At 53.2% G+C, this 23841-nt stretch overlaps 1 protein-coding gene across 7 annotated transcripts in view; it reads left to right on the forward strand.

Annotated features, from left to right (window-relative positions):
- Positions 1 to 23841, forward strand: part of RGS3 (regulator of G protein signaling 3) — a 363854-nt gene that overhangs the window by 44430 nt on the left and 295583 nt on the right. For 3 of the 7 annotated variants that reach the window (XM_079113623.1, XM_079113625.1, XM_079113626.1), the window contains 4 exons: positions 1258 to 1341; positions 6653 to 6764; positions 12975 to 13018; positions 18827 to 18949. In XM_079113623.1, the coding sequence (XP_078969749.1) occupies positions 1258 to 1341; positions 6653 to 6764; positions 12975 to 13018; positions 18827 to 18949 (363 nt within the window). Of the gene's footprint in view, positions 1 to 1257; positions 1342 to 6652; positions 6765 to 6801; positions 8121 to 12974; positions 13019 to 18826; positions 18950 to 22831; positions 23572 to 23841 lie in introns of those variants that run through there. The other 4 variants (XR_013759697.1, XR_013759698.1, XM_079113627.1 and 1 more) reach the window with 3 other exon arrangements.

The raw sequence follows: 23841 nt of genomic DNA on the forward strand, positions 1-23841 counted from the left end.
GTACCAAAAAAAAAAAAAAAAAAAAAAAAAAAAAAAGAACTCCCACTTGGTTAACTTGGTCAGAACCTTGTATCTGTGGCCAGCAACATGCCTCTCCTCCCACTCCATGGCTGTGGGCAGGGCCTGGTCTCTGCCTTTCTGTGGGTCTCTTTCTGAGGGTGTGACACAAAGGTCTTGGCATCCCTGGGAGTTATTTATTGTTTTAAAAATTTTGATCAAAAACTGAAATTGATTTTTTAAAACAGAGTTATGGAAACTTGAAAACTTTAAAATTGCATCATATATAAGCTAAAAAGGGCCTAACTCTTAAATGTACAATGTAACATGTAATTATAGAGCAAATATGCACTAAGATAAAGGAATAGTCCCTTGTTGCCAGCCTGGAAGCCCGCGCGTCTCCCCTGATCCTAATGCCCTTCCTTCCCATCGGCCTGGCCTGATGGGGAACATTTCCTTGCTTTTCTCTAGTTTTACCATCTGTGCATGTTTCCCTAAAAAACATGTTTTGCTTGGCCCGGTTTAATGTTATTTAATGAAGACCAGACAGCATATCTTCCTTCAGGTCTTGCCTCGTGGCTTGCTGATCAGATTTGCTAAGGCTGTGGTGTGTAGCTGGGGCTCGTTTGTTATCTTTCTCCAGGCCCTGGGCCTGAGGTTGGGTAGTCAGAGCCACATCATAAATACACATTCACCAGGTCACGTCCTACGCAGGGAGCTCTCTCTGGGCTGCACGGGACAGGATGGTGGGGTGGGCATTGGTTCTTGGGGAACTGATGACTAAGGAGCAGGCAGTCAGCTGGAGCATGTTATGGATGCAGAGCAGGGACGGGCCTCGAGGGGACTCAAGTGGCCAAATCTCTTGGCATGTAGCTCTCAGGATGCCTCCGAGGCCTGACATCAGAGACCTTCCTGTGAGATGAGAGCAGGACGCAGGCGGGGTGTGGGGGCTGGTAGGGCCCCAGAGCTCAGAGTAGGGGGCGGGCAGCTGGGGGCAGGACTGCAGGGGACCCAAGCTTGTGGTTGGACTTCCTGCCAGAGCACAGCTGTCACGGTGAGGGCTGGTGGAGGAGGCAACCACCGTTCCACACAGGACAGGATCATCTGTCTTTCTGTTTCAATCTTGTGCATTGTGGGGGTGTGGGTTCTTGTGAGGGGGAGGGTCGGCAGCCTTCTCTCTGAGGCTGGTTTTGGCAGAGTGCTTGCTGTTCCAGACCTCTTTGCCCTGCCCACTCAGCTTGAGCTGTGCCTTGTTTTCAGCCTCTAGATCTCTGTAACCCTGCTCGGACCCTTCTGTTGTCAGAGGAGCTGCTGCTGTACGAGGGGAGGAACAAGGCCACCCAGGTAAGGTGACAGGCGCGTGCCCTGCCGGCCATTCTTGGCCATCTTCTGCACCCTGCACTCTTCTTTCCTCCCGATGGTCCTGGTATTATACAACCTGACGACTCTTCTAACACCCCCCACGCCCCCTGTCTCCTGACGGAATGGCCACCAGCCTTTACTTGCACACTTCCAGTGATAGGCAGCTCACTCCTATCAAAGTTGCTTTGGACATCTTTGATGGTTAGAACATTCCCCCAACCCCTAAAGACATCCTGTTGTCTCTCCCAGCTTCCTCTAAAGAGAAGAGATGGCAGTTTGCTCCAGCTGTGATCAGTAGCTTTGCGGGTGAGAAGATTAAAGCCATTAGCCAAAGAGAATTTCTAGAGGCACATCAATTACTCGAGTTTTTTGAGTCTGTATTAACCCAAATCCCAGATCCTCTTCTGAGATTAGTCTGATTCCGCCTGAGCTCCAGCTCTGCCAGCAGGGGTCAGGGTGCAGGCCAAGCCATTCTTCCTGGGGGCCGGCCCCCGCCTCCCTAACTGGGAGCTCTTTCCTGACCCACACAGTCCCCAGGGCTGGCCAGGTTCCAGCTCAGCCCCAGAAAACTACCTGGGAATAGGAATTCCTGGCTATCTGGGGGCCAAGGGCGGAGGCAGAGGGCTTGCTGCAGAGCTGGCTCTGCCAGGCCGAGTGGCTGCTTGTGGCAGTGGAAAGATCAGGAAACCAGGAGCAGGGAGCCTGGGTGCCGCCCCAGCTCTGCTGCTGGCTCTCCTGCGACTTCTCTCTTCTTCCATCTCCCCACCCAAACGGTGGGTTGGTCTGTGTTGGAGGCGGGGTCTTGGGCTGACTGAGCCCTCTAAGATCCCGGATGCTGCCTGCATGGTTCCCAGAGCAGGAGGTTCCCCTGTGTTTTATTTTGCTTTTCCAAAAAACAGACTAAAACTCTCAAGTTCCAAATCATCAATGCCATTTTCGAGGCCGCTCCTTGGGGAGACTGCATACTTAATCCTGGTATCGCTCACGGCCTTTCTGGATCCCCACTTCGGGAACTTTCTTAAGAATCTTGGGTTCTCTTCTGAATTGCCTCAGTAGGAGTGAGATCTCATCTGGTGAGGGGGACCTGAATTTTAGGAGCTGTGCGTGGTGTGTAAGTGTGTGGTGTTGCTGTCAGGTGTGCAGTGGCTGTGTGACTACACATTCACCAGACCCAGGTCAGGAATGGCAGCCACCCTGAAACACACATCAGTCTAATTTCACTCAACTTCAACCTGCAAATATTGAGCACCCACTGTTTACCATCACCACGATGCATTTTATATACTTGCTCCCAATTAGCTCTTTCTGTGCCTCCAGGAGAGGCATGATTGTCCCCACTCTGCAGACGAGGAAACTGAGGCTCTGGTGAGATTAACTGGGACCTGAGGGCCTCAGGGCTGGTGAGGAATGGAGACAGGATTTGTACTCTGTTCTCTGGCTCAGCAATGCCTTCCATGGTCCCAGGCTGCCCTGACATGTTTGTTTAAAAACACAGAAACACAAGCCAAGCCATAGCCATAGTTACATTTCATCCAAAACATATTTGCTTGTGGATCTTTGGAACCTTAGAACCAAGAGATAACCCCCCTTCCCCACAGCTTGAAGATTGAAGGAAGTGATTTGAAGACAAGTAAAATAAATATATCCCTTTCTCTTGGACCAAATATGAGGAACCAAATATGAGGATCGTGGTACCGAATCATGTTACTTGGGCTAAAAATAGAAACCAATTCCAGAGGGAGTTGGATAACTTCATAGAATCTTAGTATTGGTTGGGCTCTCCGTGATCATCCCTGATAATTGCCTTCCTGAAATTGTTTTGCAGTACTGGGAATTGAACTTAGGGGTGGCGTTCCCACTGAGCTACACCCCCAACCCTTCTTTTTTTTTTTTTTATTGTAAACAAATGGGATACATGTTGTTTCTCTGTTTGTACATGGCATAAAGGCATATCATTTGTGTAATCATAAATTTACATAGGGTAATGTTGTTTGATTCGTTCTGTTATTTTTTTCCTTCCCCCCCCTCCAACCCCTCTTTTCCCTCTATACAGTCCTTCCTTCCTCTATTCTTGCCACCCTCCCTAACCCTAACTCTAACCCTAACACTAACCCCCCCCCAACCCTTCTTTATACATATTTTAAAAGAATTTTGAGACAGGGTCTTGCTAAGTTGCCCTGGCTGGCCTCAAACTTGTGATCCTCCTGCCTCAGCCTCCCAAATTGCTGGGACTACAGGCATGTGCCACTGTGCCCAACTTTTCTCTGTAACTCTCCAGCTCATGGTTTTCCTGGGAGTGCCTGAACTGCAGAGGCAGCCCCTCTGAGCAGTGGTTTTGTTTTCTGGAGAGGAAACTTCTGTAGGAAATTCTCCCGTACCTTCAACAGAATTCTTTATTTCTGGAATGTTCCCATTTGCTTCTTCGTCCCATTTCTTCTCTGGGCATGCTCAAGTTTGTGACTATCTGTGAGATGATCAGTCCCACACCATGAACCCTCCGCCCCAGAAGTCACGGATTTGCTGCGTGTACCCAGAGGTCAAATCCGTATGTTGGAGCTGCTTCATTTGGACATTCAGACAATAGCTGCTGAGTATCTGCCATGTGGCCAGGCCCTGTGCAAGGCTGCAGGAATTCTGTGAAGCCCAAGACAGACACGCCCTCCTTTTATACACTGACTCACTGAGTTTACCATTAACTAAGTCACCAAGGTCTTCTCTGCAAATCCTGTCCTGAGGCCAGGTTCCCAGGAGAAGACTTGGTTAGGGCCACCTGGAAGAGACAACCTGCCCAGTCCTAATGATTCCCTAACTAAGCCATCCCTCAACCCTTGACCCCTTGGGAAAACAGATGTGTCCTTGGAGCCAGAGTGGGCAAGACACCTGGAGGCCCCCGTGGCCAGTGGGGGAAGGCCACAGGTAACTGGAGCCTGGAGCTAAGCCTCCTCTTGCGGGCTGCTGGGGCTCCTGGAGGAGGCCAGCAGGATGCCAGTGAGATGGGAGGGGGTCCAAGGCTCTCCCCTGGCACGCTTGCCCTCTGTGCCGCCGCCAGCTGTGTGCCAGCTCTGTCCTTTCCCTGACCCGACCTTTGGGGAAATTCTTCACTCATGCCTTAATCACTTCCTGTCTAGACCATATTCTCAGCTCTGAGAGTCTGGACTTGGGCAGTGACTGGGGGCTTTTCCCACCTTGCCTGTGGCTCCTCCTCTGTGCCCTCCGTCCAACCCTCTCTGGGCCTGGGCCACATTTGACTTTCTAGGCTCCTGGCAGGTTGTCTCCTCCAACCCTGCTCCTGCCAGCTTCCCTGTGTGTCCGGAGATGACAGCCAGATTTCCCTTGGTTTGAGGACACATTTTGCAGGAGCCTGAGGGTTCGCCTGCTGTTTCCGGCTAGTGTGGCCTCCCCTTTCCTTTGCTTGGACTCCATATTCCTCTCCCCAGACAGCCAACCCCTTGAATCCTTCTGAACTCTCGATCGTTTTCTTCCCCTTCCTTTACTGTGTTATATTTTGGGTCTCTTTAGTGCCTCACTCTTGGTCCCTGTTCGGATTCTCTCACATTCAAGGACAGGCCAGTTATAGGCATATTGCTCTCTCTCTGTATTGTGACAGTTTTGGATCTGGGTAGTGGTCCCTGGCTGTGTGGCCATAGATGGTTGACTTAATCTCTCTGAACTGTAGGGATTTTGCCTGTAAAGGGCGATAACGTTATTTGAGCGAGGATCCACAGAGAGTTTTCCACAAATGGAGGCTTCTGTTGGACTGTATTGTGACAGGGCTGTGCTGGGAAGGGGGTCAGATAGATCGCCATTAAGATCCCTTCCAGCCCAGGGTTCTGGAGCCTTTGCGTTTGGATCCCACTGCAGAAGCAGTAGCCCTGGGACTCCCTGCTCCAGAACATCTTCCTATTGTCTCTGTGACCCTAATCCCTCCATCTCGGTGTTATGCAATACTCAAGCCACAAGTGGGTCTTGGAATATGTATTACATATTTTTAAATTAAAGAAGGAACATAGTCTCTCTGTGACATAATGCAAATTAAACAGAAATGTAGCTAGTAAATTCCCGCTCCCCAGAGTGGGGAGAGTGGGGAGTACCTTAGATATTTAAAGAATGTATATAGAGAGCTTTGTAGTTTTGTTTTACAAAATTGCATTATATTCTAGGTATTTTTGCACATGGCACTGTTTCAACTTATGATAGACAGATTTCTTTTTCTACTTACATAGCTCTACTTTGTTCTTTTAATAGTTGCATAAAATTGTGCCATTCGAAAGCAGCATAATTTATTTTATCCATTTTCTCTGGATGGGCATTTATGTTTTCTTTCTTTTTTTTAAATTGCAAAAATGCTGCCTAGAACTTCCTTCTATGTTCATATTTGTGTGTTCTTGATTTCTTTAGGCAGAATCTTAGAAGTGGAGTTGTGGGGTCATCTCTGATGGTCTGGTGGCTAAACATCAGCACGTTGGCTTTTTAAACTTGGCTAAAAATCCAACACACACTCCTCAGCAGGCGCTAAACTGACTTTTCTTACTTCAGAAAGGAGGAAGGGTCGGGTTTTGACACGGGCAAAAAGAACTTCCCAGAATGAATCCTACTGTGTGTTTTTTGGGAGAATCTAAAATTGGATTTTATTGCTTTTAACTAAAGGCCACTGCAGGATTTACAAAACAAAGAACAGTGTAAACGACCAGAGCAGTAGAGGGAGGATCCAGTGGGTTTTTTTAGCTTAAAAGTATGCCAAGCATGCCTGTGGGTTTACCTATAATATCTAAAAATAGCTTTTTCCTTTGTCTTCTGAGCGGCTAGAACATACAGGAGATAAAGTTATGTACAAGTCTGTATCGGAATGTAAGTAACTGGCTTTTCTTGAACTGATTTCTCAATGCAGTTAAAATTACCTGCAAGGTATTTGTAAATTACTTCAGTCTGCATGATGCTTCATTCCATTCCGCCAAGAGGTGGACGAGGAGCAGATGCAGGGCTGGGGCTCCTGGGCGTGGGCATGGCCAGTCCAGGAGAGATCTGCAGGCACCTGGCCGTAGAGAAGTAGAGGGTGAGGGCTGCTTTTCCTTCTGGCTTTTTCTTTCCTACTTCAAGGAGGGGACTCTAGAAAACTGGGGGGTGACAGCTGCCTGCGCTGCAGGGCAGGTATCCCGTCGGCTGGGCCACACGGGAGCTGCTCATGGTCCTGCCTGAGATGACGGGGATGGGTTGTGCAGACCTCCAGGGAGGTGGCTCCCCATGACCAGGGGACAGCGGAGCAGCCCGTTCTGTCTCTTGTTTCCTGGTGCAGGTGACGCTGTTTGCCTACTCGGATCTGCTGCTCTTCACCAAGGAGGACGAGCCGGGTCGCTGCAGTGTCCTGAGGAATCCCCTCTACCTCCAGAGCGTGAAGCTGCAGGAAGGTAGGCAGTGCCCGGGATACCTGAGTGCCGCTGCCCTGGGCGGCAAGGTGCCAGATTTGGAAGCCCCACTGGGAGCCTGGTTGCCAGCCAGTGGGTCATTTGAGTGTGCTCTCTTGTCGGGCTCTGACCCTGGGCTGGTGGGCTCTCTGTTCCATTCTAGACCAGCAAGCCTTCTAATAGACCTTGAGCTTCTCTGGGAGGGTTCTATTCTAGAGGTCTTCCTGGGAGGCTACAGAATGGCGCGGGTAGAGCTTAGGCCTCAGACAGACGTATCTTGAAATCTTGGCCCTGCTCTTCCCTACTGGTGTGACCCTGGGCAAATTACTCACCCTCTCTGAGCCTGTTTCCTCATGTGTAAATGAAGGTGATAATAATATCTCAGAAGGTTGTTGGGTTTAAATTAGGTCATTTATGCAAAGTGCCTTGCCCACAACAGGTGCCCAGTAAATGCTTATTGTCACCCCACTCACTGTGCTTGCTCGGGGACAGTGACTACTGCCCCTTCTCAGCCAGCTGCATGACCCTGCCCAGAGCTAGGCGGGGGCTGGTGAGTGCAGCACACAGGAACATGGAGTGAATGTCTAAGCCAGAACTTTCCGTGTGCCCTGGTCCACCAGGGAAGGGGAAGCCAGCTGGGAGTATCTGCCCAGCAGTTTGGTTTGGCGCCTGAGGTCTCTGCTGAAAGGGGCTTGATTTCCTCTCCTGGACCATGAAAACAACAACAGACCTGTTTGAGCGCGGGCCACGGGGGCAGGGAGGAAAATATTACCCAGAGAAAGAATTCTGTTTTGGTGGGTTTTGCTCCGGGGAAACTTCCTGCCTGCTTGCGGACCCATCCTGTGTGCTGGGTACCCTGGCTGCTCTTCCTTCTTGGAAACCCCATCCGTCCCCATGACAAAATTCCACTCTCGCCTCCCCGTGGGAAATTGCTTACAACTCTTCCTCTCCGGCTTTCACTAACCAGGGCAGCCACTGAAAAGAAAAGCAAGTCACCTCCCTTGGGGCCAGCCCCTCCCTCTGACAGGCTGGCTCAGCTTGACCAAGGGGCAGCCGGAGGAGCCGGCCTCCCAGCCTCTTCAGCGCGGGCACCGGCATTCCTGGGCACTCCCCTGTGCCTGCCAGCGGACTCTGCCCTTGGCTTCCCAGTGGCCTGCAGGCCCCTCCCCGCTCCCGGGCACCCAGCTTCCCTACGCTGGTGCACCCTCCCGCGTCCATGCTCGTGGCAGGCCCTTCTACTCCACTGCCCCTCCCGCCCACGGCACAGACAGTGCAGGCCAGTGGAATCCGAGGTGCTCTGGGCAGACTGAGCTCAGCAACACGTGCTGAGGGCGATGAGAACTGAACCCCGACCCTTCTGTGCATGTTGTAGGTCTGGGGCCACCAGCCCAGGCCCTTCTTTGCTCAGCTTCCTGATAAAAGGAGGGAGGGAAGAGAAGGGGGCTCTGGCTGGCTGTGCTTTGGGTGGAGGCCGGGTGGGCAGAGAGGGCGCGGAGGCACGGAGGGCGGAGCTGGAGCTTGGGGTCTGGCTTTGCTGCTTATGTGCTGCGACCTTGGCTGGCTCTTTCCCGTTTCTGCGAACAGCTTCTCTGGCCGTGAAACAAGGGTTGGGCCAGACTATTGTGTTCTCTTCCAGTTCTGACACCCTCTGACGGAACCCCCGTGGTTGCTGGGAGAAGCTGGACAGTGCCCGTGCTGCCCTGTGTCCACCCCTGGGGGCCCGGACTGGGAGTTGTTGGTTTTCCCCTTCTGGAGCCCCCAGACCCAAGACTTGAAGTTAGAGGCAGGGTGAGCTCCGAGGCTCACAGGGTCACACAGTCAAGGAGGGTGGAGGGCCCTGGCCGGTGGCAGGGGAGCTCTTCAGATGCTGAGCTGCATACGAGCCACAGCCTTGTGCAGGTGTGGCCTCCTTGGGCTGGAGACTTCTGCCTGCAGAGGGCCGAGGAGTGAGTGTGGTCAAGGCAGCATGCCTGAGATGACCAGGGACATCAGAGCTATGGAGCTGGCCTAGGAGAGGATGCGCCTGCCCTGGATTTGCTGGCAGACCTCAGGCCTGACATGTTTTGGGGCTGCCTTTGGCGAACCTCGAAGCTGTTGAGAGTGAAGGAAAAGGCTCCCTGACGCTGGGCACGGAGGGCACCGCGCCGGTGCTCAGACTGCTTTCTAGGCAGCAGAGGAGCCCTGGGGCACCCCGCCCGCCCCCTTGTCCCCGAGACGGGTCTAGGGGTTCACTGAGGTCCCATGCCTCCTCCTACTTTGATCAGCTCGGAGCTGTAGGACCTGATGTTCTGAGCCCTGGCGCCTGATTTCCTGCCCTCCTGCCCGTTGCCCCCAGAGACTCATGGCGTAGCAGAAGCCTGAGCGGGGCCTCAGCTAGAGCCTCCGGGGACACCACAGTCTCTGACTGACATTGCTTACCACCCGAAGCTCCTAAGTTTCTTGTTGTCTCTTTCAAATTGATATATATGCAGAGTTCTATTTGGGGCAAAGAAGATGGTAAAGAAGAGGTGCATCCAGCTTTTCCTGCAGTCTGGGGCTGGAAAAGACTGGTCCCTGGCAGGGGAAAATCCATCCCACCCTAGGGACCAGGACTCCCTGTGACTGGCCTTTGGAGCCCTCAGCCCTGCTGGCCAGGCACACTCCAGGGACTAGCACAGGGCATGGGATGTCATGGGTGCATATGAATTGCCTGTTGGGGGACTAAAAGGAGACCAGAAATACTTCTGCGGTTTGGGGGCTGGTGTGCCCCTCCCCTGTGGCTCCCAGCTGGTGGTCTCTTCAAGCCTGCCTGCCTCCTGCCCAGCTTCCCCCAAGCTTCAGCAGGCCTGAATGGCACTGTAATGGGAACAGGCGGAGAGCTGGAGCTAACAATTGGGACATCTCCGGTCAGCCGGGGCCCATTGTGGTCTCTTCCTGCCTCTCCTGCCCGCTGGCTTTGCTACTCTTTGTGTTGCTGCCTCCCAGGCGGCCAACATCACGCCCACAGTGTATCTTCTTGGCCTGCCCTGGTCTCTCAGACGTGGCCTGGAAATGTCTAGCTGACTCACGGGCTCTCCAGCCACCTTGGGGAGACAGGTTCTCACTTGGGATCTCAGCGGCTCAGGTCCCAGTTGCTAGAGTACTTGGAGTTAAATCTCTGTTGACCTTTGCTGAGCTGCCCTCAGGGCCCAACTTGGTGCTCACCACAGGGACCAGTGCAGAGGAAGAGGCAAGTCCCTTTCTGGAACTCCTAGCCTGATGGAATGACGGATGAGTAGACCCGAGGCAGGGTATAAGGGTGACACAGCAGTCAGGCTTTGGAGATGGCTGTCAAATCTCAGCTCTGCCGCTGACTCACCGTGCCTTACACAAGTTGTTTCCCCTCCCTGGGCCTCATTCTTTGTATCTGGGGAATGGAGACAGCAGCCCTCCTGACTTGCTTCAGAGAGTGGAGAGGATTTGGTGAAAGGTTGAGTTGGGATTTCAGACTAGGCATGAAAGGTCTCTGGGAAAAAAAAAAACAGAGGAGTCAGACCTGGGTCAGGAAGCCTCCCCTGGGCTCCACTAAGCCCATGTTTAGAGATCTGCCCTGCATGGTCTATGCATTCCTTTGTGGGAAGTGAGACCCATTCTGGAACTGTCAATGGCTCCCCATTGAGTTTCAAAATGGTGGAGGCAGTTAGAGTATATCAAGGGAGACCCCAAGGCATGCTGCCTCAGTGTCTCTTTTCTACACTAGCCCCAGTCTTAATGTTCCAGGAGGGAAACGTGTTAGCCTTTTGTTGCTGTGACCAAAATACCTGACAAGAACAACTTAGAGGAGGAAGGATTTATTTTGGCTCATGGTTTTAGAGGATTTTGTCCATGGTTGGCTGACTCCATTGCTCTGGGCCTGAGGTGAGGCAGAACATCATAGTGGGAGGTGTGGCAGAGGTGAGCTGCTCAGATGAAGGCAGCCAGGCAGAGAGAGGAAGGGGCTGGGGAGAAGCTCAATGCTTCCAGGGCACACCCTCAATGCGACCTACTTCCTCCAACTGGGAAGCTGTCAGTGGATTAATGGATTAATCAATGATGAGTTTAGAGTCCCCACCAGTGATCCAGTCATTGCCTAAAAGCCCCACCTCTGAACCTTGCTGTATTGGGGACCCTGTCCAACACATGGGCTTTTGGGGACATTCCAGATCCAAACCATCGCCCGAGGCTGTCTTTTGGGTCAGTTCCCCTGCCCCTGCTTTTCCGCAGTCACAGCAGCTCCTCCCTGGCACCATCAGCTCCCTTGGTTTGTTGTTCTTTTATGAGGCTCTGAATCATGCTGAGTGCTGCCCCCATTCCATCCTGTCACAGAGCTGCCAGCACCTGGCTGGGACGTGGTGCCGATTCCAGCAGAAGTTTGCAGTCATGCGGTGGGGTCAGGGCAGGCAGGGGCTGGCACCACAGCAGAGTCGGCAGGGCCACCCGTCCTGTTCTCCTGGTGGGCCCCCAGCCTCCCTCCTGTCTCCCCGAGTCTTTCACGTCCTGGGTTTTCCTCTTCCTTGGGGAGCCTTCTCTCCTCACAGACAGCTTCGAAAACCCAAATTTCTGTTATTTTCCTCTGTAGATCTCTTTGGTTCTTCCTTGGCACTAGGGCCTGCTTCTGGAAAGTCAAGGAGGTGGTGTCCTACCATGTTTTCTTAAAAGCAAGAAACCACCTCCTTTTGTCTTCACCTCCTGCAACACAAGGAACCAGCAGAGGCTTTGGAATTAGTTTCCTTCAACATGGTGATTTCTTAGGCAGGGCAGCCGGGAGAAGTATGCATATTGATTCTTAGTCTGAAGTAGACCCCATATCCCCGGGGGCTGTTTTTGTCTGCCTCTGGCCCTTGGGAGATTCTGGCCCAGGGAACTGCCCCTATTCCTGCTTGGAGGGGCCCTGACCTTCACCCACCAGTGCCCCACTCTCTGCTTTGCTCAGCAGTTGGCTTGACCCACACTTCCTATTTTTACCTTGTTGCCTTCTCTTTGTGACGAATTTTGGGTTCTTTGACAATTTCTTTGCATCAAGTGCATGTTAAAGGGTCTGCTTTGTGCCCAGCATTTGCAATGTGGACCAGGCGCTGAGCCGAACCTCAGCTCTTCCCTGTGCTACCTTGGTGTTCTTGCAGGAGCCCTGCCTCGTGGGGTGGTTGCCAGGGTGCGCCGATATATGGCAGGCAAGCGCTCTGCCACTGAGCTACCCGAGCTCTTGAGCTGACGTGTGGAAAGCATTTGAAGCCGCAGTTGGACCGCAGCACCATCACACTCAAGATCTCTGGTGCTTTAAGTGGTGCTGTTACACCTGCTGTGTGGTTGCTTCCCTCAACAATGACAGCTTGCCACTGAGTCGATTGCTTAAAGTGTAGGGAGTTTCCAACCACCCCGGCCTGTGTTCAGACAAGTGTCCCGGTGGGGAGTGCTGCCAGGCCCTAAGGAGTGGCCCAGGGCAGGTGTCCTGCAGGAGGCGGCAGGGCTTCTCCTCTGCACTGTCTCCTGAGCACAGCGGGTGCTTCTCCCCGTCCACACCTTGCTCAAGCTGTTCCCACCTTCCCATCTTGAGTTCTAGCTTAGACAGGTCCTCCTCCAGGATGCCCTTGTCAACAGCTTCGGGTCACCTGCGGGCGCCTGGGTTTGTGCCTTAGCTCCTCTGCTGGAGGAGAAAGGAATGACTGACAGTCCCTCCCCGCACTTCACAGGTGCAGAGATTGGGAAGTGGTTGATTTGGGATCCTCCACCAGGAGTGAGGAGGCTCCAGAAAAACCTGCTTGGAAAGCCCGTGACTGGGGACTGCCCTTCCTTGGCCCCTGCGTTTCTTGGTGGGAAACAAGCTCCTTCCCTCCAGGTCCCAAATGGCTCCTTGTTGAATTTCAAAATAGCCAAGGAAAACCCAGATGTGTGCTGCCTCCACATGCCTCATAGCAGGGATCCCAGAAAGGAGGAGGCCTCCTGGGATCGATGACAGCTTCTCGTGCCTGGCTGTTGGTGCCCAGAGAGGGCTCCTGGGTGCCTCTCCTGGGGATCATTTCACACTGACTTATAGGCAACTTACAACCGTGCATCACCCTGGTTGGGTATTAGTGGGCTCTGCTCCTGTGCCTGCCTCTTTCTCCCTCTTCCTCCCGGAAGCAGCACATACAGCCTTCGGGGCGAGACAGCTGACTGGCCCCAGCCGAGACTCTTCAGCCAGTTCTAACACCAGCCTCACTTTTTGTTCCTTCAAAGGTTCTTCAGAAGACTTGAAATTCTGTGTGCTGTATCTAGCAGAGGTGAGTCCCTTTGTCCGAACTTGAGGACCCTGATCTGTGACCTGGTGCTTGAGGGAAGACCTGGGGCCGGGTTCTGAAGGCGGAGTCTGGTGCAGGCCTCCCCGCAGCTCCTGCACTGCTCCTGGGCAAATCCAGGAGGGCCACTTCTTGCTCTGTAGAACAAGGATGGCCGTCAGCGTCCCCCTCTCTTACCTTTGTGGGAAAGAGCAGCGGGCAAGATGGTGCTCAGGACGGCCCCTGAGCTCTCTGCTCAGAACACATCATGAGGGTGCAGCCCGACAGCTGCGCATCGCCCTGCTTATTTATTTAGCAGCCCTTCCTCTAGAGATTGCCCCAACGCCTGCACCTGCCTTTTTTGTCCTCTTTTTCCAGGAAGTAATGCCCACACCCGACTCCTACAGGGTCTCGTCAGTGTTTCCGAAGGCCCGAAGGTACCTGTAACCATTCCCTGGGCCCGATAATGCAGACTAAAGCAAACGTGACCTGTCTGTGTGTGGGCTGGACTGATACCCACTCAGGGAGTGGATTCTGTTATCTCCGTCTCATCAGAAGCTCACAGGGGCAGTGCCACGCCTTTGCAGAGCCAAATTGGGCAAACAGCTTATTGCTTGATGTGATTTGGTGGAGAGAATACCATGAATCGCAGGGTTTAACCAAAGAGGTCTTTGGTGATGAAATTACTGAGAGCCACTGAGCCTTACAAGTTCTTTTCAATTTTCAGTGGATTTCCTATTCCCAACCTCCTGTCTCTGCTACTGTGTGGGCAGGGTGGCATCTGTTCTAAGTAAGGACTCATTAGGCTCACTCCTGTCCTCTGCCTCCCCTTACGTCTGCCTCACCTATCAGTCCTAGGAACCTGTCTACACTGGTGGAAGAGTCTACACTGTTCGTACTCTGGGGGCGGGACATGGTCTAAAGGCTGGCCATGAGAAAAACCCTTCTGAGAGAAATTAGGGACTCAGTGACCTGGCATTCAGACCTGAGGGCATTGGATGTCCTCCCCTGTGTCAGACACATCCCTACTGGGACACAGGGAGTAGCCGGTGGAATCACTTCTGCAGAATCCCGTTCACAGAGCCAAGCCCACAGGGTGCCGACAGGAGAAGCCGCGATCCAGGCTGGGCTTCTCTAGCACTGTCACTCTGGATTCTTATAATGCCAAGAGAGCTTGCTGCCAGGCTGGGTTTGCTTTTCCCAGAGAAAAGCACTCTGCTCCCTTGGATCTGTGATGTCCCAGCCCTCCAAAGAGTGATGAAGGGATATTGATTTGGGGCCTTTTATTTCAGTGAAGTGCCAGGTGATCTGACCCCAGAGGGTTGGGAGATTGCAGCTCGCAGGCAGCTGGAAGTCTCTCTTCTCCTAATGGGTTGCTATTTATGAGAGACCAGTCTAATGCAAGGACGAAAGACGCCTGCTTGCTCTGTAGCTGGGACAGTCTCGACAGGGTGGCGTTGGCTTCCACAGAGGGCCCCCAACTCCCATCTTAGCGAGTTTGAACTTCCACCAAGTGGTTTCTCTACATTGCCTGACGTGCAAGTGGCACCCCCAGCAGAAACCAGGGTGATGAGGCAGAGTTTGGAGAGGTGTTTCCTTCTGCATTGGGAGAGCCCCATTGACGGGGAGGTATCAGCTTTCTGATCGTTCCCCGGCTTCTGGGTCCAGAGTAGAGTCACCCTAAGCAGTCCTTGGCCCTGGGTCTCTAGTTCCCTGGACAGGTGTCTCTCAGCCTCTGCAAATCCACAGGTCAGATGCAGCCCACGCCAGGCTTGGAAACACAGGGGGCGTTGGCCAGGGATCATTCCCTCACTTAGAATCTGCTGCTAGCTCCATTCATGTATGGCTTTGAACGAAGGAGCACCTACATTCGAATACTGGCTTCACCTTTTCCTGAGTGATCTAGGCAAGTTATATACTCCTCTGTGACACAGGTGAGGAGGCCAACTCCATAGGGTTGTGATGATTAAATAAGATTCAATGAAACGTTGCATCCAAAGTACTTAGCACAGAGCCTGGCACAGAGTGCCCAGTGAATGGCAGCTACTGTTGTTGTCAGCTTCACAACAGGATGAAGTGCTCTTCATATTCATTTACCCTCCATTAGCAAAACGACAAATGATTTATTGATCTTTTAAAAAGAAAACTCACATATCTCACATTTTCTGTGATGCACTTACACAGTGATAGAAACACGACAGATCACAGGGTCAGGAGGAGGCTGCAGACCGACTTAATCCCTCTGGGCCTTAGTTTTCTTGTCTGAAGAATGGGAACAGCTGTGACTTTCCTTCCTCCCCACACCACGCCTTCTCAGGAGAACTGAACAGTGAGAACATGCTCACCAAAGCAAGTAAACAAACTTCAGCCATAGATGAAAAGGTTTTGGTTTTTACAAAAGTAAACTTAATTCAGGAGCAAGAGGTCTAGGCAAGATGGGAGTTTCAGAGAAGCCATGAAGAGCTGGGTGTCTCTTTAGATTTGAGGATGGCCATGTTTAAGTGCAGAGGTCTGGGCCCAGTGCCACTGAGAAGTCTGTGCTTGGTTGACCACCCGTGGGTTATGTGAGTTATGTGAGGATGACCTCAGCATGGCTTATGGCCTTGACCCTGGAGCCTGGTATTGAGCTGAAACCAACTAGTTGGGTCTCTTGGAGCACACACTGGTCTGAGACATGGTTCACATGTGGGGGCAGACAGACTGGCATTGAGGGCCCCCGATTTAGACAGATTTAGGGAGATGGAAATTCAGCTTCCCTGCAGGGAGCTGGCGCCTTGCTCTTTCTGTTGGCCAGGCCAGTCTGCAAAGCTTGAGTTCCTCGAAATGTTTGCCCATCTTAGACAGCAGCCCCTGCCCCAGACCAGGCCTGGGTTTAGGTACCTAGGAAGCCTTCTGGATCCTCTAGCATTCTGAGGTTTCCGTCTTACGCTCTGCTGCTGAGACAGGCAATATTGGGTGGCCATCCCAGGTCGGGAAACATGGCTTTCCAAAGGCTTTCCACAGGAGGCTCTGGGCTAGATGCTTTGGCAGCAGAATCTTTTAGCATCCCATTTAATCATTACAAATGGTCTGGTTTCCATTCCAAGTGGAGCAATATGGCTTCCCAAAGGGGTGGTTCTTGTGGGTGTCAGTGAATAATTACAGCGCTACCTTATAAGATTATTGGAAGAAATACTGAGGCACCTTTGGGACGGTGCTTAGTACTGTGGGGGGTGGGGGTGGGGTGGGAGGGAACTGTCTCAGAATTAGGGGAGGTACCCCTGTCGCTCTGAGAGGCCCTCCCAGCCTGGGGAGATTTTCCCATACTTTTGCAGGGAGGGGTCTGCCCTGCTAGAGCTTGGAGCAGCAAATAGTGGTACAAAAGCTACCCGTGAACTCTGCCACTGCTGGGAGACCCACTGGCCTATAGTTCCTCCTGATGGCTTGGCACCCTGGTCACCTCTGGCCCTGTCTGCAGGAGAGCAGTCCCGCCACTCAAGGGCAACCTCACCAGGTGGTGAGGCCTCCCCAGGTTCTGGAGATGAAATCTCAGCAAGTGATTCTATAAGGCTTGGGGTCTTCTCTCTGGGACTTACTAGCCGTGAGACTCAGGGAGGTCCGTAGCTACTCTGAATCTCAGTTTTCCCCACCATAAAATGGGAGTAATAATTCATTCCCTCTCTGCTTCTTCACAAAATTGCCAAGATCAAAACAAGATCATGGAGGGCAAAGCGCTTTTTAAAATTGATAATTAGATAAAAGGGATTCTTACTAAGGTAGAATTTCTGCTTCAGAACAGAAAGAGAAGAGGACCTTAAGGCTGAAGGAGATGGCGGAATTTGCCGAAGCCCATGTGGCAGGGTGAAAGCAGGACAGGGAGAATCAGGCAAGGGCCAGCTTTTTGGAGTGGTGACTTTACCAATTTGAAGAAGACCCTGCCTCTCTGCTCAGTGCCTGCCCCATGGGCTTCCTCCTGAGGAATCCTGGTCTTTTTCTGGGCATGTCCCGCCCCTTCCCCTGCAGCTGGCAGTTGAGCTGTGGGAAGAGAGGGAACTTTGGTTAAGTGGGAAGCAGAGGCCAGGGCTGCCTCTTGAAGTTGGCCAGCGGGCTTTTCCCCCAGGGTGGGAGGTAGCCCCACCCTGAAAGATAGTCCTATGGGTTGGATTTGATGTAGGGAAGAAAAAAAAAAATCCCCAAATGTGCTATTAGAAGATACCAATAAACAGCCCGCACCGGGCCTTTGTGTTTTCTGTCCCTTTTGCCCAGAACAACTTCTCCAACCACTCTCCTTGCTGTCTCCTTCTTAACCTTCAGAACTCAGCTCAAGTTCAGACTTTCTCAGAGGCTTCTCTGACCACCCAGCTCAAGTATGGCCTTTATGACATTTCCACCATTTTTTACCTTTATTTTATTTATTTATGTGGTGCTGAGGATTGAACCCAGTGCTGCATGCATGCGAGTCAAGTGCTCTACCACTGAGCCACAATCCCAGCCCAACCATTTTTAATTACATAATTTATTTAATTGTTTATCATCCTTACCCCCTAACCTGAGGGCAAGGGCTTAGTTAGTCTTATTTGCATCTTTATCTCCAGTGCTTAGCAGAGTCCCTGACACATATTAGGTGCTCAATCAACATTTGCTAAATGAATAAATTATTAAATAATAACAATAGCTTTTGCATGTCGAGACCTGAGATCATCCTCATTTGTTTGTTCTCCCAGTAGCTTGGGAATGGATGTAGGTGACATCATCATAAGTCCTATTTTACAGAAAACTCCTGATTTTCCTGAGGTTGATAGCTAGGAAGTGTCAAAGCTGGGATTCAAATTCCATGAGGAAGGACCAGGTAGAAACACAGTCTTTTTCTCTGTCCCAAGCCCTCCAGCTCATGCCATGAGCTTCCTGGGCTGAGGTCACCTCATCACAGCATTTTGAGGTTATAATCAAATTCTGGTGGGGTCAGCGCTTTCATGCCCTGGTCGGAGCACCTGCCTAGTTGGTGGCGAGTGGTAACCCTGGGCTCCTGGCACCACCCCTCCCCTTCCATGATCTGAATGCTTCAGGGGCCAGTCTCCCTGTGCTTGTGCCAGAGCTGGCCTGGGTCTGACCTCATCTTGAAAGTTCCTCCACGCAGCCAGCTTGCTGAGGTCAGGACTTCCATACACTGTGCTGTGCCCAGGTGAAAGGGCCTTCCTAGAAGGGTTTGACCTAAATGACAGCCATGCCAGAGGTGTCACCACCCTCAGTGGGGCTCAATAGTCATGGATGAGACCCGGCTCATGTGCCAGGCAGTGGTGGGCTACAGAGGAGGGTGACTGCCCGTCCAGCACTTTTCAAAGGGACTTGCTGTTGGGTTCTGCTGGGGCATCCATCCAGTCCATCCCACCTTGACCTTGTGATAGAGGAGTATGCGAGAGCGGGAGAGCTTCTCTGAGTGGGGCAAGGCCCTGGCTCCAGAGAGCATCAGCCTGGAACCTCGGCCCTCTGGATTCTCTGAGTACGCCCCAGCTGCAGCCTTGTGCTGCCTGCCCCGGGGGTGACCTCACCGTCCCTGTCCACAGACCTCCACTGTGTAGGGAGCCACTGCCTCCCTCCCCTCCCCCAACCCAACCCAGTGGTGAACAGTTCCCCAGCTGGTCCCAGAACTGTTTCCCTGCTCCTCTGGCTGCCTCGACGTCACCTGGGATTAGTGTGCATTTGTGGCTGTTAGCAGACGCTCCCTTCCCCATTGCAGCCTCGCCCTCTGGAGCCCAGAGATGGACTGAGGCCCTGGAGCCCCTCGAGCCAGGGAGCAGCCCTGACCATCCCTTTCTCTGTTTTCCCTGACGTCAGAAGGCAGAGTGCTTATTCACTTTGGAGGCGCACTCGCAGGAGCAGAAGAAGAGAGTGTGCTGGTGCCTGTCGGAGAACATCGCGAAGCAGCAGCAGCTGGCAACATCGCCCCCGGGGAGGAAGGTAAGGGCCTCGCCAGCCGCTGCGGCCCTGACTGCCTCGCTTCCCCTCTGCCAGCCTGGTCCTCAGGCCCCCGCAAGGGGGCCAGCCTGGGCTTGGCACTTAGATCTGGGCACCGAGCTCTTGGCAAGCTGCCTGCGCTGGAAGGTCTGCCCCTTGGGCTTTTCTTCAGGTCTGCTGAGTGGGTTTGACATTGCTCGGGAAGAGTGGAGGAGCCAAATTGAGCGTGACCCGTCAATTCTCAGCTCTGCTGTTTGGTTCGCCTGTGGCAAGGTTTAATTTGGCCTGGCTTCCCTGCTGCTGCCTGGCAGGCGGGCCCCTCTGCCACTGGGTAGGCCGTGCCTAGGGGCAGCGCACTGGTGTTTAACATTGGCCCAAGGCAGGCATGTTTGCGGCAGAGCCAGTCATAGTTCGATGCAGGCCAGAGCCAAGTGGAGCTGAATTCGAACTGCTGGAGGCTGGGGACTGGCCAGCTAGAGTGTCAGGGGAGTGGAAACTGCTCAGTGCCTGGGAATGGGCGTGATGGGTGCTGGACCTTTGACACCCGGTTGCCTCCGTAAGGCACAGTTCTATGCCCTCGTTTGTAAGATTTCCAGATCCCTTCTCTCACTAAATGTGCTGGCCATTTGGAATTTGGCGTGGTTGGCTGCAAAAGCTGCTGAGGGGTGCTTTGGGGCCTGGGGGAAGAGGAGAAGTGAGAGGGAGCTGCAGCCTGTTCACTTGCTGGCCTTGTCGCTGCTCGAAGTATTCAGCCTGCGGGGCCAGGTGCCCAGGCTCACAAGGGGGCTGGCAGCCTCTTCTGTCAGTGGTGGACAGAAGCTCCCCAGCTGTTTGCAAAGGGACTAAGAATCTGAAAGTTCCATCATCTTGGACTTGAGAGTCGTTCTGTTTCACACTGACCAGGGGCAAGGATGAGGGAGGATAGTGGGAGGACAGCGGGAGAGGACAGTGGACCTCCCGAGGCACACTCCACCACTGACTGGCAGTGTGACCCTGGACTAGTCACTCTACTGCATTGCCTTCTCCCCAGGCAGCACTGGCTGGTCCTCACTGTCAGGTTCCTCTTCTGGGAAGAGACCTGTCCTGTGGCTACAGGCTGCCTTGCCCCACTGATTCAGGGTTGGCCATAGTCAGAGTCCAGGCTGAGCCCCCTTCCCTGGGGCAGCCTGGGGGTTGCTAAACGCCTAAATGTTCCTCCTGCTTTCTTTTCTTTGGGCTCAGTTCCTCTGTTGTGGGGGAAGAGGTCTTTGAGTCTCAGCCTCAGAGTGGGCTGGCTCTGGAGCATGTCAGCAATAGCCTGTCAATGTGTGGGCCCGACAGCACCCAAAGGCTGGCTGTGTCTGAGACAGTTGCGGTTTGGTTACTGACCCTGGAAGGGCCCCAGGTCCTGGCCTCAGGATCCCGCAAGATCCATGGGCCTCCCAAGCAGTTAGCACTTTGGACACCTTGCCACACTAGCTCTTTATACTTGTGGATAGTGGAGAAGCTGGAGAAGCTGGAGAAGCTGGCAGAGGGTGAAGGAGGTGCCCAGCTGCTGGAACAACCCCAGAACTGCCTCCTGGGCCTGAGACCGGGCCCTGCCCCAGACTTGTACCTCCTCCAGCCCACCCTCCATACAAGGCAACTATGGAACCCACTCTAGTGAAGACCCAGGGTGTCTCTCTGTTCAACATCCCCCACCCCTGCCTCTACCACACGCAGAGCCTTCGCAACTCATTCCTTCTGGTCACTTACAGAAGGCTTCCCAAGAGAAGTTCCAGTAAATACCATTCTCTCCAGCTGAAACCAGTCCAGGAAGGCTTCAGTGACCTTAGTGACTGGGCCCAGGTGGCTTTCCAGCCTGCCCACCTATCATCTACTTGCACTGTCTCAGGGTGACCTTCCTTCCAAGGGCTGGCTGCAGCACAAGGCCCTGCCTGACGGACACCTAGAGTCCTGCCCAGGCTGTGGCCTTTCATGCCCCAGTGTTCTCTAGGGGAGTGCTGCACCTCCTGCTGCTAAGCACCCGCCCCCTTCAGATGCCTCTTGGGGAGGGAGGGGTTTGTGAGGCAATTCCTGAAATCTGCTGCCCCTTCCCAGACCCCAACCCTTGTGCCAACCCCAAACCCCAACAGTGTCGCTGGCCCCTTGGGATAGGGAATTCTTCAGCCATCTCAAGGATGGTATAGTTCTTTCTTTACCAACTGAAATAAGTGTGATTTGCTCTGAAAATGACTGCTTGTTGGGAAGGATGTGGGAAGGGAGAAGGAGGGACTCAAAAAATAGGAGACACCCATGCTGTGTGTGACCTTCATCAACCACTGCCGCCATGGCCTCAGCTGGTCCCCTCTAGGTACTGGTCAGGTGGCTTCTGCACTTCCAGCTAGGTGACGCTCATGAAAACTGAGGGCCCATCTAGTTTCCTGAAGATTTCTGTGTAACTCCACTCTGCCTTCTGGTCCGGCTCTTGTGAAACCTGCTGCCTCAGAGGCCAGACCTGATCTCTTGCAGGTGGAAGGGCAGCATGTCTGAGGCACTGGTGGCCTGAGAGTGCAGAGCGCCGGCTGTGGCAGGATGGACCAGTGAGGCAGGCAGCAGCTAGCTCGTTCAGCATCCCTCGTCTGGGGACTCGGTTGCCTTTCTCCTGCTTGCTCTTCGCTGACAACCATCAGAGGGGTGGCTCTTCTGTCCCAGCTTCCTTTTCCTTCCTCTGGGGAACTCCGCCCCTCTCTTGCCTCATTACCTGTCCCTGGAGGGCGTCCACCTTTCTTCCTCCTGCACCACGCACACTGAGATCTCTGCATGATCACCTACCACTGCTGTGACGCTTCTCATCTAGATGAGCACAGAGCTGGTCCCTGCTGTGGCCAGTGGTGTTCCAGGCTGGTGGGGAGAGGCAGCTCTGTATTATTTGAGCTATTCAATCAAATATGTACATAAAAAAGTGTTCTCTGTGCTTGACACTGGTTTAGGTCCTTTGGAGTCACAGATAGGAATGAGCCCTGGTCCCTGTCCTTACAGAATTCTTCTAATTGGAGAGAGGTGTTGAGGGTATTGAAGTGGTGATCTCAGCATAAAAGGCCACGCCTGCGGGTCTGAGAGTGGTCCTGGGGGCCTTGGTGTGTTTCATGGTAGCATGCCCATGCATGGTGCCGGGCTCAGCTCCTGGAAGCTTCTGAGCAGAGTAGGCTTGCCTCAGCCCTCAGACTGACAAGGGAGAGGGTGTAGGTCAGCATAGACTGGCCCTGTCCTCAGGGCAGGCCCTGCTCTCCATGTTGGGACTACACAGAGGACTCTGTCACACTCTGTCCTTGGCAGATTGCAGTCTAGTGGCAGAGACGGCTAAGGCAACAGATACTTCAAAGTAACGTAGTGATAACGTGACCTCAGTCAGGCCACTCTGCCTCTCTGAGTCTCAGTTTTTCATCAGTAAAGTGGATGGATTAACGGGGTCCTTATGAGGATCAAACTCGTAATGCATTTGGCAAAGCGGCCCACAAGAAGATCTCTGTGAACTAGCTGCTGTTGCCATTCTCGTCGCTTATTGTAAATTATGTCTGATTAGGAAGATTCATCTGGTGTCCTTGTTTATTGAAGCCAGTGCTGGCACTCTGAGCACGTGTGATGACTGCTCCATGCCACCTCCTGGTAGCCACCTGCTGGAGTTCAGGACCCAGGCGGGGAAACTGAGGCCTCCTGGGTCTGCTCTGGCTGCCAGGCTTCTCCCGGATGGGATGTGAGGTGTGTGCTACCTTGTCATCTCCTGGGGGTCAGCTAGAGACAGGTCTCTGAGATGCCAGGGTCCATCTGAATGCCTTAGAAAGAATCGGAGGCAGGTCATGGAGCCAGGCAGGCCTGGCCTGAGAGTAGACAGCAAGCTAATTCCAGTTCTATCTGGTTCCACAGAAACTCCACCCTTTCGGCTCTCTCCAGCAGGAGATGGGGCCAGTCAACTCCACCAATGCTACCCAGGATAGAAGCTTTACCTCATCAGGACAGACTCTGATTGGCTGAGCAAACCCAAGGGCGGGACTCTGCTTCTGGCAACTTAACCCTTTCTGGGGCATCCCCTACCACACAGTAACCTCACCTCAACTGGACCCAAAACAGAGGACCAAGATGGTGGGCCTAGGGTCATCCGAAGGGAGCAGCCCTGAGGGTGTGTGTGGACTGGCAACAGGAGCAATGGCGGGAGAGGCCCCGGGCGCATGTGCAGACTGGCGGCAGGAAGGCCCCCATGGAGAAGACGCAGAAGCTTGTTCCCTCCCAGGAGAAGGAGACTAAATGGCATCTGGGCACCTGCCTGGGGGCAGCAGGAGAGGGCGCCGAGGTCGCCCCGATGGAGAACGCCTGACCCACTGCTGCTGGAAGATGTCTCTTACCGAGTCGCTCATTTTCATCTGGACACATTTGCGCGTTCACTCATTGGCCATTTGGGGCATCTCCTCTGTGCCAGGCTCAGTGCTAGGAACTGGGGGTACTGTGGAGAACTAGGTGGATGTGGTCTCTGCCCTCATCAAGATTCTAGTCCTAGTAGGGAGTGAACATCAAATAAATCAACACCAACACGTACTCACAAGCTGCAGAACCTGTGCAGGAACCTAAGGATGCCTCTAGAGGGCGCTGTCTGGCTTGCTCTGTGTGGGGCGGGGAAGGGGAAGGCACAGTTAACAAAGACCTGTGGCTGGAAGGAGTTAGCCAGCCACGGGCTTGGGAGAGCGTGTACCAGGTAGATGGAGCAACACATGGAGGGTTCCTTTAATGGGAGCTTGGCGTGCTGGGGAGTGGAGCGAGCCCAGTGTGCTGCCCCTCGTGGTGAGGGCCAGCCTGTGCAGGACTCAGTGTCTTGTTGATTTCATTCTAGATATAGCGGGAGCCATGGAAGACTTTTGAGGAAGGTAGTCAGTCTCAGGTAC

Source organism: Sciurus vulgaris, assembly GCF_902686455.1.
Source record: "Sciurus vulgaris genome assembly, chromosome: 15".
Classification (NCBI taxonomy): Eukaryota; Metazoa; Chordata; class Mammalia; order Rodentia; family Sciuridae; genus Sciurus; species Sciurus vulgaris.